The 15,848-nt window shown below is 28.3% G+C and overlaps 1 protein-coding gene across 1 annotated transcript in view; it reads left to right on the top strand.

Moving 5' to 3' along the window:
• The window catches only part of LOC134838371 (cyclic AMP response element-binding protein A), a 50,811-nt gene extending 35,442 nt beyond the window's left edge, over positions 1–15,369 (top strand). The window contains exons 2-7 of the mRNA XM_063853887.1: positions 12,164–12,380; positions 14,009–14,478; positions 14,534–14,654; positions 14,713–14,918; positions 14,984–15,127; positions 15,181–15,369. Of these exons, the coding sequence (XP_063709957.1) occupies positions 12,164–12,380; positions 14,009–14,478; positions 14,534–14,654; positions 14,713–14,918; positions 14,984–15,127; positions 15,181–15,369 (1,347 nt within the window). The remainder of the gene's footprint in view (positions 1–12,163; positions 12,381–14,008; positions 14,479–14,533; positions 14,655–14,712; positions 14,919–14,983; positions 15,128–15,180) is intronic.
• Positions 15,370–15,848: the final 479 nt, after the last annotated feature.

Below are 15,848 nucleotides of genomic sequence, written 5' to 3'. Positions count from 1 at the left end.
CATTAAATTAAATAATTTTAAAAATATTTGAATAATTTTTTAAAATTAAATTTAATTTTTTTTTTTTTTAGAATTTTTATTTATTTATTTTTTTTTTGTAAAATTTTAGTTCATTTCCGCTTTATGATCTAAGCAAAAAAAAATAATTTCTACCCAAAAACCCACTATAAATAATCAATATAACTGTATCGACCAGTTTTAGAATATTTTTTGCGTGTTTCATATGTGAACGACCGATATTCACGAGAGTAACACATTAAAAATACAAAAAACAAGCAAAAAATGGAACAGATTGTTAACATATTTTTTCGTACTTTGATGGTGGGCATCAATTCTCAAAATCAACGGTTTATATTGTAGTTTTTTTAAAATGTTTTGTTTTGTTTTGATCCATTCTTCTCTCTTCTTCTTCAACATCGCTACGTCGCTAATCGATGATCTTGTGAAAGCCGAAAAATTGTTGCTAAACAGACAATACACCCATTTCTTCTCTAAATGATTCAATTGTTTCGCGCACAAACACAAAAAAATCCCCCGTAACAAGACAATAACTCACTTTTCGTACCAGCTTGAGATTTTTTTTTCGTGCTAAGCTATTTCCTATCGATATTGCTGAGAGTGAAGTTAGACTTTAGTTATTTATAAACACTTCAAGTTAGAAAATGGTGCGCACAGACATAATAGAAATCACATTAAAACCACACCCTGCTTATAAATTCTTCAATTTTCATGCGAATGGCTGTTAGATCGGCGACTTGCGAGTTTATTAGTGATGCAGATCATGTCTGTGAACATGTAATTTTTTGTGATTTTTTTTTTGTAACGGCGGAAAAAATGTTTTATTAATGAATTAAGTAAAAGAGAAGGTTTGATAGGATTTTTTTTTATGACAAGTTTCTCTCGAGTCGACTTCCTTTTTGGAAAATTCCGCTGATCAAACGTGGAGAAACAGCGAGAGAGTGAGAGAGAGTACATAAATTACACAATTGATGTAATCCGCACTTTTCTATTTATTATTATTGTACAACTTTTGCTTATTTTATCATACATTTATTACAAACAGACAACATTGTTGTTTTTTCTTCGTTATGCGTCGCTCGTTGTCGCTCGTTACAGCAACAAAACTAGGTAGGAATGTTAATTGGACTGTGTACTGAGAGAAAGACAAAAACTGCACTTTTTTGCCTACTCATAGAGACAACTTGCACAAACTGCAGTAATGGGGGCGTCTCGTTGTCTGAACGTTTTCCGTATGGCACGATCGATCAGAATTCCACAGAAATGCAGATTTCAATCAGGCACCAAATACAGAGACTTACGGTGTTCAAAGAAAACAAAAGAAATTATTTTTTGAGGAAGTCAAGTCGGAAGTATCGTCTTTAATGACGCATGAAGCACCTTTTTTATTAAATCAATACGTTTCGAATAAATAATTAACGCGAAAAATCTATTTGGCACGTGCTGATCACCAAAGTAGGTCACGTTTGAAAGGTAAAAGAAAAAAAATTGTCATTAATCATTTGGATAATTTGTGTTTGCCAAAACAAATCTTCATGTAAAATTGTAAAGGCTTAGAGCAAAATTCAGGGTCAGGAAATAATTTTGCTTTTTACTATTTTTTTTCTTCTTGGAATTAATCTAAGACTTAAATAAATTTTAAAGTTAAATTTAAAATTAAAAGTTAAAATAAGTTGACTTAATTTTTTAATAAAAATTTTTGAACAAATTAAGTCAAATAAATTTAAAAAAATAAATTTTTTGTCTTAAACTTACGTATAAAAAAAAATAATTTTTCGCCGAAAATTAACCTTTTTTAATAAAAATATTCATTTTAAATATATTTATTTATTTTTTTTATTTATTTATTTTTTTTTTAATATTTTTTTCATATTTTTTTATAATTTTTAATTATTTTTTTTTATTTTTTAAAATTTAATTTAATTTTATATTCAATTAAAATTTAAAAATTAAAAAAAAATTATTTTATTAAAAATAATTTAAATTAAAATTTAAAAATAAATAAAATTTAATTTAATTTTTAATTTATTATTTTATTTATGGATTTTTTTTTAAATAGTTTAATATTTTTTTAACTTAAAATTTTTACTTAAAAATACATAAATAGATTTAAAAAGCTTGATTCTAATTTTAACTTAATCTCAAGCAAAAGCGTGACTTAGGTCAAAAACCAGCCAAAAAATTTTTCGACCCTGTCCAAATTCATTGATGTTTGTTTGATTTGTTGTAAAAAAATGACTAAATAACGGTCCAATGGAAAAGTACTTAAATAATTTTTTGGGCGGACCACCGCGACAGACACTTAAAAATGTCAAAAACGCTCCTGTCTGTGATTGAGAGACGTAATTAATGAAATGTTCAAAAGAAAATTCACACAAAAACGAAACGGAGAAGAAAGTATTCAGAAAACGTGAACTCTTGAACAACGCAAAACATTTTTTCTTTCTTCCATTCTATTCATGAGCGCAAAGTAAACAGGTGAAAAAAAATTGGCATGATTACGAATTTTAAACAAAAAGATCACAGACGAGTGGATTGGTACAAGATGAAGTGAGGAGAGAGAGAGAAAGAAAGAAAAGAGCATTAAATTTAATTGACTTAATTCTTGCAAGAATATACACAACAAACATATATTTAAAAGGAATTCCTGGTATTTAGGGCACTGATTTATGTTTCGCGAAGATAATTATGCTTCATGTTCATTGTGGGCATCAGCGAGCGAGCCAGCTAAGTGAAAGGCGGTTTTGGTTTTGTATTTCACTCTTCAATATTTTTTTTTTAACTTTTTACACAAAGAAATCTGACGCACATTTTTTTCTAGCATTAAAACACTTGATGATGACATAATGACCTCTTATGGCTTTGACATCGGGTTAATTTCTTTTTCTCATCACATGCGCAACACACAAGACCAGAATATGATATCGAAGAATTTATGGCATCGTACAAGATAATTACTTTAGCAGACATCCAACCGCGCTGCGAGAGAGTATAAACATGTCAATAAATGTGTTTTTTCCATGTTCTAAAAGAGTTGCGTCGGTTCTCTTGCAAAGCCCGAGCAAAATTGGCAACTTCCAATAATTCCGTTTAACGGTTTCTCATCAACTCTTCATGGTCATGGTTAATCTTTCTTCGCTTTTTTCTACTTTTCTCTCGAGTTACGATGAAAAAAATGAGAAAGTGTGCTATGACCAGATGTCAGAGGTACAAAGGTTGATGTGCCAAATCTAATAGCAAATTTTTTTCTCTGGCGAGTTAATTTTTGCATTCCTCAAGAAACCACAAGACTCATCAAAGTTCACAGGAAGTAAAGCCAGACACAAATAAAGTCGTGACACAACACGGCATAACGCAATTTTCTCCATTCTAGACAAAAATATCCATTATCATCGTAATCTTAATCATAAAAAATAACAACAACAACAACTTTAACATATTTATGTTACATCGTTTTGACTTACATCGACATACTATTTACAACATTATGATGTGGTGCAAAAAAAAAACGCGCGCGTAAATGTGAATGACCTTCCACTTGAGCGCAAGAGAGAGAATATCGTGGTATCGTCAAGAGATTTCACGAGAATAGAACGTTAATTGCGCGCTGTGAAGAAATTCTCGAGTGCTCCCAGAATATGTCATGCTGTAAAAATCTATCATAAATTGAAAACACAACAAAACAATGAAAACATCTACAGAAAAAAAACGAGGAAAGAGAAAGAATGGAAGAAAAAAAAAGATGTGAAACACGCTGAATTAGTGGCATAAAAACAACATGAAAATACACTTGTTGAATGAGCAATTTCCTTCTCTGTCGCTCAACATTCTTGTGGATTCGTTTTGTATCGTATTGATCTAAGTGAGCTTTTCTATGATTGTTTTTTTTTCTTTATTTAAATGAAAATGTCAGGAATTTTTTTGAGTCTGTCCGTTAGTTTAAAAAAAAAAGTTTTTTTTTTATAAAATTTTATAAATGTTAAATATTAAAAAAAAAAATCAATTTATCAATTTTTGTCTTGATTTTTATATTAAAAAAAATAATTTTAAATTAAATTTTTAATTAAATATAATTATTTTATATCAATCATATAATCATATAAAAATTTTAATTTATTAAGTAATTTTTTAAATTTTATCATAAATAATTTTTTTAAAGAAAGTCAACAATCGTGAATAAATGTTTTGTTGAAGAAAAAAAATATTTTATTCAAATAAATAATTTTTTTTAAAAAATTTTTTAAAACATAATGATTCCATACAATGAATTCTTAAAAATAAAATTTTAATTAAGATTTTAAATAATTTTTTTAAATTTTTAAAATTTTTAATTTATTTTTAAAGAAAATTTAAATTTTTAAAGAATTTTTAGAATTTAAAATTTTTTATTTTTTTATAAAAATTTTAAACTTTTTTAATTTTTAAATATATAAAATAATTCTTTATTTAATTTAAAATAAAATTATTTATGATTAAAAAATATTTAATTTTGAAACAATTATTTTTTAATAACATTAAATAAATTTCATTTTATAGGTAATATTCAAATTATTTTGTTATTAATTTAATTTTATTATTATTAAATTTATTTTTTTTAAATAAAAAAATTTTTTTTATAATTTAAAAATTTTTACATACAAAGAGCGCTTATGCCGAAGCAAATCAACCAAAATTTCATTAAAAATCTTATTTTCGCATCTACCGGTTTCTTGACACACGTTATTACACACTGCTGTCGAGACCGGACAATGCAGTTAATAATATTATTATCATATGAGACTAAAATGAATACGAGAGAGTAGCAAGTAAGAATAAAATGTAATAAAATTAACTTAGCACATGAGATTTTTTTTTCTCGCAGACTTGCATTTACACGTACACTGAATATAATTCAATTAATTTGTTGTATTAAATTGTATCTTTCTCTTCTGTTGTTATTTTCTTGCTAGCTGTCGTTGTTGTTGTTGCTGCTGTTATTGTTGTCAGTGTTCTGTGAATTGTGTCTTCTGTTTATTATTATTTTTTTTTCTTTTGTTCTATGCGCTCACTTCACTTCACATCTCCGACTTTATGATGCGGATTGTGTCCCAGATAAGTTTTTTCGCCTTTTGTTTGACATCAATAACCTTTATATTTATTATTTTTTGCCTACAATAATAGTGAGAGATTAGAATAAAGGACAAATAAGCGTTTTTTTCGCATAAAATAAAAGTACACATGAGGAAATGTAACATAATTGTTCTAAGAATAGATATTTATATTCACTTTTGAATCAATAATAATTGAGTGTTTCCCTTCGCAAACTTCCTGGATAGCTGGAAATTTATTATTATTTTTTTTTTGCAAGTTCGTGTTGTTTGATATAAATATGAAAGGTCGGCGTGTGGCAAAAATCAATTTTACAAAAAAAAAAAAAAAATCGCGAAAAAAAATTATTCTACTGTGAGAAGCTTCCCATCAACTTTCACACGATCCATTTTCGGTTTCTTACACTGCTTTATTTTTTTAATGATAAGCTCTATAAATAAACCTGCACAACAATTGCTTCTTCCACAATTAAACTCATCGCTAATTAACAACTCCACACAATTAAATATGATAATTAATTCAACTTTATCATCTGCTGACACATTTCATACTCGTTAACCAAAAAATTCATTATCTTCTACTTTTACCAACAAAAAAAAATTAAATTAAAAAAAATCCCGAAAACAATAAACGTAACACCTATGACGACGATGATGTAGCTCTACTTGGCTAATGTTGATGTTTAAAAAATAATAAACAATACTCACTACCGAAAAAAGTGAATAAATAACAATGACGCGTCTCTCACACACCAAAAAAAAAAATAGGGAAAAACAAAAATGGACGTCCGGTATTTTATATGGTTCAGTAACTTTAATAGTTTTGTACAATTTTATTTCTAATTTAGCTTACACTTACTTACCAATCTTTTTGTTTATCCGCACTAACGAGAAAAAAATGCATGAATCAGCCGAAATTTAGTGAATGAATATAAAAATTTTTTGTTTATTTTGTTTTTCGGCATGAAATGGAAGTTCAACAAGTTTTCGTGATGCGGCGTGATTTCTTGTTAATGCACTTAGAATTTTTTTATTACTTTTATTATAATGTAAACATTTGTAAATCTAGTAGTAAATAAAGCGTTATGATGCATATGTTTTCATTAAATTTATAAACATAAAATGTTTTGATTATCGGTCGCGTGTCTTGAAGAACATGAATTCCTGGAATTTTAAAGAAATTTAATTAATTTATAGTTGATATTGAATTTTAAGTTTAAAATTTTATTCTTTTTATTTTTTTAATATTTTCAAGTTGATTTTTAAAAAATAATATTCTTGAATTTCTCTTATTATGTTCAACGTAAAAAAAATACGAATAATAATTTAAATAAATTATATTTGAATTAGTATTTAAAATAATTCAAAATTAAATAATCTAAAAAATATATTAAAATTATCCTTAAAAAATTAAAAATTTAGATTAATTTTTTAATATATAAAATTGTTAAACTTTCAAGTTGTTTAATAGATCTTTAAAAAATATAAATATATATAATAAAAATATTAATTTTTGTAATAAATATTGAATAATAATATTTTAAAAAAGTTTTTTAAATATTAAATATTATTAAATAAAAATATTTATATTAAAAATAAATAAAAAAAAAAAAATAATAAATATAAAAATATTAAAAAATTATAAAATATAATAAAAATAATAAAATTTATAAATAATTATCAATATTATAAATATATTAATAAAAATTAATTTTAAAAATATTTTCGAATTATCTAAAATTATAAAATAATGAAAAAAAAATTAAAAAATTAAAGTCAAATAAAAAAAAAATTGCAGAAAATTTGAAAAGTTCATAGACTGTTAAATAATATGTTAAATATGTATAACATATATTTTTAATATACATGTAAAAATAATTATTAATATTAACTAAAAATAAAAAATGACAATCATACTCCAGAGATTCCATTCATAATTTTCATGTACCTACAAGAGACATTCACCGAGACAGACGATTAAAAGTTACCTAGACACATACTCACAAATATTTTGTGTTGTTATTATTATTAAACGAGAACAAAAACATGACCTAAGGTATTTTATATCAAAGTAAAATGAGCACAACATACAACACACACACACAAAAAAATGCTTGAAACAAGCAACGGACGAAGGTGAAAGTGAAACTAAACACGTTTTTATTATTATTATTGTTTGGCATCGTACTCCATTGCCGTGCACATTTTGTACCTATTATTACTATTTTTATTTTTATTATTATAAATCTAACAAACACCATATTGTCTACTCTCCGTACATTTTATGCTCGTATTTCTACCGGTAATTGCTTAATTTAGTTTCAATTCAAGTGTCTGTTCTGTCTTATGAATCGTGTAAAAACTGACGCTTGATTATTTCTCACGTGTGTAGTTGCTGCAACGGTAGTGCAAAGTTGAATTATATCTACTGAGGCATTACAAAATGCCTTTTTTTCGATGTTGTTGTTCAATTAATTGATCAATTTAGTGATATCTTTTGCAGGTTTAATATTTAAATTTTTTTTTTTGCGAAACCTTCTTGGCTCATCAATCAGTAGTGAGAGGATGACCTCTTCGTGACACATTGGAATCGAGCCAACTTTCATTTTATCGCTGGAATTGTTTACAATGTTGCGTTATTTGCAATCCCAGGAAAAAATTCCGCAAAGCAGGTTCTTGCTTCTTCCACTATAAATAGAAAATGAGCAACGAAACAACAACAGCTTAGAAAGCAAACAATTGGCTTTTTTCTCGTCGTCTTCTTGTGTTTGGCATCGACAAGTATTTATACGGGATATGCATTTTTTGTATTATTTTTCTGCAATCTTGATTGAAAAACTAGGTAATTCTTCTTTATTTATGCTACTTAATGTCTGGACGACTATTCAATATTATGTACAGTTACATCCATACATAGTTTTATGTTCTTTTGTCTTCGACAGCTTCTTGCCATTATTTTATACATTATTACAACAACAACAACAACAATGAAGAACGATGCCTCCTCCTTGCTGCTTCTCGTTAAAAAGTCGAGAAATTCCCTATTCACGACGACTTGAAAGCCGCAAAGAATGTCACAAGTGAATGCATGACATTGTTATTGTATTCCGTTCCTGATTTGATTTCAATGCGAAATTATTTAATAATAATACGAACGTTACACACAAAAGATTCTTAAGAAAACCTGCATGCATGCAACATTTATTGGAAATAATAATTATTAGTTTTTTTTTGTATTTTGCGGAAAAATGTGTGTCTTCATGCTTGAATAATAAAAAATATTTTTTTTTTGCTCGTACGGAATCATCAAGTGTAAAATTTTTGGATGTCTTATCGACGAGGCGCCAAGTCACGCATCACGAATAAATTTCAGATTAGAAAAAAATCCCGAGGGAATCGTGATTTGAATTATTTCAGACAGACCTTGAGACCTTTGCTTGATTCAATTTTCACTAAAAAAAAAAATAAAAAATATATATTAATAGCCAGTAGTAATAAATCTCTGCATTGTGCAAATATAATAATAATAAACAAGGAAGATGATCGTATTTTTTAACATTTATTGTTAGAAAGAAAGAGAGAGGGGGAAAAATGCATAAATTGCAGTAAGTGGCTGACTGACATGACATTGCCTTGAGCTAAAAATCATTTGTACGGAAGTTTCTAATATTTTCCTCTCTAAAAATTATTTTTAAAAAACCCACGTGAAATTATTTTTTTTATCTTTTTAACCACTCCTGTCGTACCAGACTGGCAATAATTGCTTATTGTTACGAAAAAAAAAACAGGAGACAAAGCTTTTAATTTTATTTAAATTTGCATTTAATGAGTTTATTACCGACCGGGCAGGAACTCGACATTCTAATGACTGCAAAGGTAAATAAATAAAATAATAAAAACACCTCATAATATATTCATCAGTTCATAAATTCTCGATATTCTTATCACTTTGGGTACGTTTTCTACGTATTTTCTGCAATTAAAGTAATAATTTATAAAATTTAATTATCTGTCCCTCGTAACTAATGGTGTTTATGTTTGCATATATTCGTAGGTAGACAAAAAAAAAGTAAAAATCAGAATATTGACTATCAGAAAAATTTGCATATATTGCCAATTATGGACCGCGTTGCACTTTTTTATAAATTTATTATTTTTTTTTAATTATGAGTATTTATAATAAAAATGACATGCACGCGTTACCTTATAAAAAAATAATAACGTACTTAATAAATAAATTGGTCATGCTGGTTTTTTGCATACAATATGAAAATTGTATTTTTCTAACGGTTTGATTAAATAAATTAAGATAAAAACTATTTTGTGCAACTTACTGGTTTATAATAATAATAATAATAATCCATTTTCCTTATCAACAACGTGCAATGGCGTAATTTGCGGATTGAGTAACTTTTATTATTGGGAGCGCCGGAACAATGCAGGACCCTGCAGCGATTTACGCAAATCTTCTTCGTTGGAAAAAAAAAAACTAAATAAAATAATATCATGATGACAACAAATAATTTGAAAGATAGCAACTGTACAATGTCATTTTCTAACCTAGTAATTATTTATTTTATTTACTTTACATGATAAACAAACAATCAAATCTACGGCACTCTAATTACAATACTTTGATTCCCTGAGCTGAATAAAAAAAAAATAATGTGATGACTGAAGTAAATCGTCATTATTTTAATTATTTTGCAATAATAAGCATTGAATTATAATGCAAGTCGTATTATTTGGTCATCGTAAGCAATAATTTAGAGGCAAATGAACTTTACTGTGCAAGCTTGTTGTTTTTATTTCTTTCTCTTTATGCTGAACTTATTTATTATTTCATTAATAAATTCTAACTGAACGACGTCATAATTACTATACAAACCCCATAATGGACAAAAAGTATGTCAGCAGCCTCGGGATTAAAATTTTATTTTTATATCTATTATTTATTATATTGTTTCTTTAATATTTATTAATAATAATAATAACTATAACAATAAACATTAAAAAATAATATTTATTATATATAAAAATTAATGTTTTAATTAAAAAAAATTAAAAGAATGTGAAGAAAGTTAAATAAAAATATTTAAGAATTTTAATTGAAACAAAATACCAAAAAATTTTATAAAAACACCAAACTAGGTACTAATTATAAATAATAATAATAATAATATTTTTTTTTTATTAAAAAATAACTTTTATGATCGTCGCAATTTTTTAATAAAAAAAATAAATAATAATTATAATGATAAGTTTATTATTATTCATTGTAACTTTATAATAATATATATATTTTTATACGATTTTTATATGAAAAGTAAGAAAGAAAAAAACAACTTGGCTCTTTTTCTTTAGTTACGGTAAAAATACACATTTCTGACGCAAAATAGAAGGTATGACTGGAATGTTTGTATACTATAACTTTATTTTTTTCCTTCATTTTGTTGTCTTTAACGAGGTAACCAAACGTTATAATATACATTTTTGCATTTATATGCACTTTACTTTGTTTGTCACTCAGACACTAAAATATTTCAGTTAAGTCATATCATTGACAGGTAATTATTTTGAATTGATGTTTTTATTAGCTCGCTTATAATAAAGTATAATAATTTATACATTCAAAGGCATTTTTCTCTCTCTTTCTTTGTTTTATTATGTTATACTTATATTTATTGTATTATCATATATAATACATAACAAGATAAACAAAACACTTAAATGTCCTTGACATTGTCGTCAAAGTGTTTATATTGTCAAAAAGTTATCTCTGACAAATTTTTATTGTATTTTTTTCATATTTAAATATACAAATTTGTTATTTTTTTTACATCATAACCACAAACAAACATGCAAAAAAAGAGCTCTTCTTATTTTGTTTGCAAAATATATTATCACATAGGTACCACATGAATGCACGATGAAGTAATAACAAACGAGAAAAAAAAGAGAGAGAAATGAAATATCGCGTAAAATCTTCGCATCATGACAAATTGCTGAATTAGTAAGAAGTAAAGTCATCTACACGGCAAAACAACAACCACAAGTATTTACTTTATATTCATACACAAGTTGTGGCATGGAATAATAAACAGATTCAGTCAGTCATCAATTCTAGTTATAGAAGGTGGTAGTAAGAAGAAATACAAATAATAATAAAAAAAAGTTTGATGTCAATGTCCGCGACATCGTCGATGATGTTTGTTTGTTTCTTAACAAAAAACGCGTAAAAAAGTATTGCGTGCTTGCCAAAATATTTCTTTCAAATAAAGGCAAGGCCCTTGATCTTAAGGGATTTTTAAATTTTTTGTTTATTCAACATTTTTCACATAGAAACAAAGGTATTTGACCTCCGAAAAATACTATTTCTGATCGAAACTCTAAAAATATAATAAGTGTCGATGATCTCTGCGATGAAGAACTTGTTCGAATTTACATTAATTACAGATAAAGACGAATCAAGCGCCATTATCGAAACAAAAAAAAAACATTTCTCTATGAAGTTAATTCTCACTTCAAAGAGAAAGACAAAAATTAACATAAAATTTAAATGTTTAATAATTTATTGACATCATTAGACAAAGCCGATGTTTGATCCCGTGGGACCCAAAACATCAAGATTTTAATAAACAAAAAAATTACTTTCAAAGATTTTTTTAATGAGTCATTTTTTTTTGTCGTTGATGGCTAATTTCGCAAAGACATGCATAAAACACGTACTGTCATAATTTTATTGTTAAATATTTCAAGTGTAAGGCCGTACCTGCTGTAAAAATTTTTACGACGTGTGTAAGTTCAGTAAATAACAATAAATTATAAAGAGGTGTTAAGATGCGTAATCATAACATTTAAATAAGAATTTCGAGTCTTTAAAATATTTTGAATAAATTATATCGTTCATTCACCGTTTTTTAAAAATAAATTTAAAAAAAAATATTTTTTTTTTCGGGGTTCGTTGTCTATGATAAGGTTAGCAATGCAAATCATTTGTTTAACAAAAAAAATTTTTTTTTTATTTTTTGCTAATTTATTTTTTATGTTTTTTTCAGACAATGCAAGACCATTTAAAGTTGTCCTCAGATCCAGACATGCCTGATTGGTTTTCGGATCGTGATTCGAAAATTCCCCAAGTCATATTGAATGATAAATTAATGACAGACGCCATCATTGGACCATTACCAATTAAGACGGAGCACTCGTACAGTCTCAATTCCGATGGGGATTCGATGCCGGACTCGCCCAACAGTCTGCACAACAAAATGGACGGTAAGTGGAGCGAATTTTGAAAAATTTTTATGAAACAGATCTAGTGACAAATATTTATTTTTATCAAAAAACTAATTTTTTTTCATCATTAGTATTAAATATAAAATATTTGAACAATCTGTCGACGACTGATAATGTCGTAATGACGCGAAAGAAAAAACCGTAAAAATATTTCAATGTTTGTTCAAATGGTCTTTGTTTTCCCGCGTTATACATATACTCGGTTCTCGTTATTTTTCATGTCAATGTCAATTATTTTCAAATTTATTTCTTGTCTTTGGTGTCCAAAAGGGACTTGGATGTCATTTCGCACGCATTTTTACTCGTTGTCGCCATAATGAGACTTTTTCATGCGAATCACACTCCCTTTTTCAGCGTTTTTTTGTTAAATTTATTCTATTGTTAGACACATTTTAAGAGAGGCTGTCAACATTCTTTCATGCGCTGCCTCATTTATTCCGCGAATTTATGTGTAACGTTCTTTTTTCTTCTGTAAACTAAAAAAAAAAATAATTTCGCAACAGCACCAACTCACATAACTGTTTAATGGGTATTTTGATTGAGTGATCAATTTGGAGTGAATTAAGCATACACAAAATACAAAATAATTGTAAAGGAATACAAATTGAAAAGGAATTGACGCTAATTTGTCACACAAGTCACGACTGATAGTTTGCCACTTCGGAATGCATTAAATACAAAAAAAAAAAATACAGAAGAAAAGGCGATGTTCGCAGAAGACGTAATAGAGTAGTTCAATCGATGGATGAATTTAAAATAGCGAGAATTTCACGCGTGTGCCCGCAATTCTCGCGAAAATGACCCCGCCGATGAAAGTTGAATGTCCGACGATAGCCGACTGCCCTTGAAATCTCGTTTTAGCTAAACAAACATCGTCACCTGCATCGCATCATGCACACACAAAAACAGAGATAACCTTTTTTCACCGGCTGTAATCGCCTTTTGCATGCAAAATTGATAATTAATTTCGCAATTCTAAACGGCGACGCAGCTTATCAGCCTCTAACTAATGAAAAACGACAAAAAATAAAATAAAAATCGTAAAAAATTAAAGAGATGATAACCTGAGATCTCATTTTTACTTTCTAAAATGTCATGGTCAAGGCTGATAAGTGAAATGCGGTGCATCCTGTGTCCTCTTATCTCTTCGTTATTACTTAATAATTTCCGAATGGCAATTAAATCACTTGGTGACGTGTGTATTACAAGTGACGGCGATGCTCTGTCTGCGAAAGTTGGCGTCGTTCGGTGAATGTTTTGCGAATTTTTACGAAAAATTGTGTTTTCGAGTGAAAGTAAATCCGTGAAATGATGATTTCGGGGAAAGAAAGGGACTTTTACGAGGCGTCTCCTTTGTTTTGTTCCAGTTTTGATGATTTGAGTGGCGTGAGATTGCGTCAAAAGTAAAATATTTCCAGGTTGTTTGCTTTTCAAGATAAATAACGTCATTGCAGCGATGTTTTTCTCATTCCGCTCGATCAAAAGTAAATATTTGTCGTCAGTTTTTCAAGATGAGATGTTGTTACAGATGTTTCTAAATTAAATAATTAAAATTTTCTGTTATGAAATATTTAATTAATGATTTTTTTTTCTTATTTTTCCTGCAGACATGGACGAATGTTATCCCGCGATACCCATGCAAAGTGCTCACAAGAACAGCATACACCACAGTAATCAGCATGTCAACCATGCGAATGCTAACAACAACAATTGCAGCAGCAACAACAACAACAATAACTACATTAATCTGATTCAGTCGCTGCAAAATAATCCGAGTCTAAACAACAACAACAACAATTTGAGTAATAACAACTTGTTGAATGCGAATGGTTTGTCGTCGTTACACAGCTACAACAAGTACAGCCATTCGAAGAAGGGCAGTGATGCATCGTCGACAACGAGTGGTTCGGATTTTGAGATGGATTCGGACGAGGCGACGATTAAAGAAGAGCCATTATCGCCGGGATCGAGTTGTCCTCCGTCGCCGACGCAATGCGGTGCTGGATATACGGTGTCGTCAGTTAATTTAGCGAACATTGCGGCATATAATAACACAGATTTGGTATATGATCACAAGGTAAGTGTCTGAAATGATAAAAAAAATATAAAAATTAATATTTTTTTGCTTTTAGAATGGAACTGTTCAAATGTCAAACGGATCGCAGAGCTTGTTGAAGAACTCGAATGTCATGTTGGGCAATGGTTCGCACAGAATGGTCATACCGAAGGTGAAAATGGAGTCAAATGGAGCAGGTTTGTGAATTTTTCTTGAATTTTTTGATGATTTCCTAACAAAAAAATATTTTTTTAGGCTTTGGATTACCGCCAACACCTCCATCCTCAGTCCCAAGTGATGAAAGCGAAGGTAACCAAAGTCCCGAACACGCTCCATTGTCACCACAGGCACCAGCAACGAGCAGTCGACGAACATCCGTGAACAATTCCTCGTCACGCGGTTATACGAATGGCTCAAGTTCGAGACAGCCCATTCACACACCGTTAATTAGTACCCAACCGGTAAGTTTTTTTTTATGAAATTTCTATAAAAAAAATTCTAAATTAATTTTTTTTTGTATTTACAGAAAGGATCAACGGGAACACTAATGTTGACGGAAGAAGAAAAGCGCACGTTACTTGCGGAGGGATATCCGATCCCAACGAGGCTACCATTGACGAAAGCCGAAGAAAAGTCTCTCAAGAAAATCAGGAGGAAAATCAAGAATAAGGTAATTTTTTAATTTTTTTTTTTAAATGTTTTTTAATAAAAAAAATTTTTTAGATCTCCGCACAAGAGAGTCGACGAAAGAAGAAAGAATACATGGATCAACTTGAGCGTAAAGTTGAGCTCCTTGAACACGCAAACAGCGACTACAAAAAGCGATGTGATGAACTCGAGGGCAGCAATAACAGTCTAATGATGCAACTCAAGAGACTGCAAAAGCTCGTCGAGCAACAAAACCGAAAGTAAATCATCATCCAAATAAAAAAAAACATCAACAAAGTAGCTCAAATGTGTCAAATTTAAATTTAGAAATCTGTACAAATTACAAAAAAAAAATAGTGAATTTAGAACTAAAATTAATAATTATTTAAAAAAGTGATAGAAAATGCATAAAAATAATGTCGATGCTTCTGCTCATAATTTTTTTTTTAAATATTATGTCTTCCAACTCCGTATTTTTTCCAAAAATTAAACGCAAATCAAAAATCGGAAAAATGATTCTCAAGTTCAGTACTTAAAAAGAATAATAAAACAATACACCAGACAATGATACCAACGACGACGTTAATAACACAGCTCTCTGATTGTGATGGGATCCTTTTTGAGTAAGTTGGAACACGTAAAACAAAAAAAAATATTTATTTCATTCCATTTTTAGTGTTAAAAAAAATTTAAAAAATTTATAAGGTTGAATCCATTTCCAATCCAATATAATTTTCCTGTGT

This window comes from Culicoides brevitarsis, chromosome 1, assembly GCF_036172545.1.
Source record: "Culicoides brevitarsis isolate CSIRO-B50_1 chromosome 1, AGI_CSIRO_Cbre_v1, whole genome shotgun sequence".
Lineage (NCBI taxonomy): Eukaryota > Metazoa > Arthropoda > Insecta > Diptera > Ceratopogonidae > Culicoides > Culicoides brevitarsis.
This window is presented reverse-complemented; position numbering and strand designations above follow the sequence as displayed.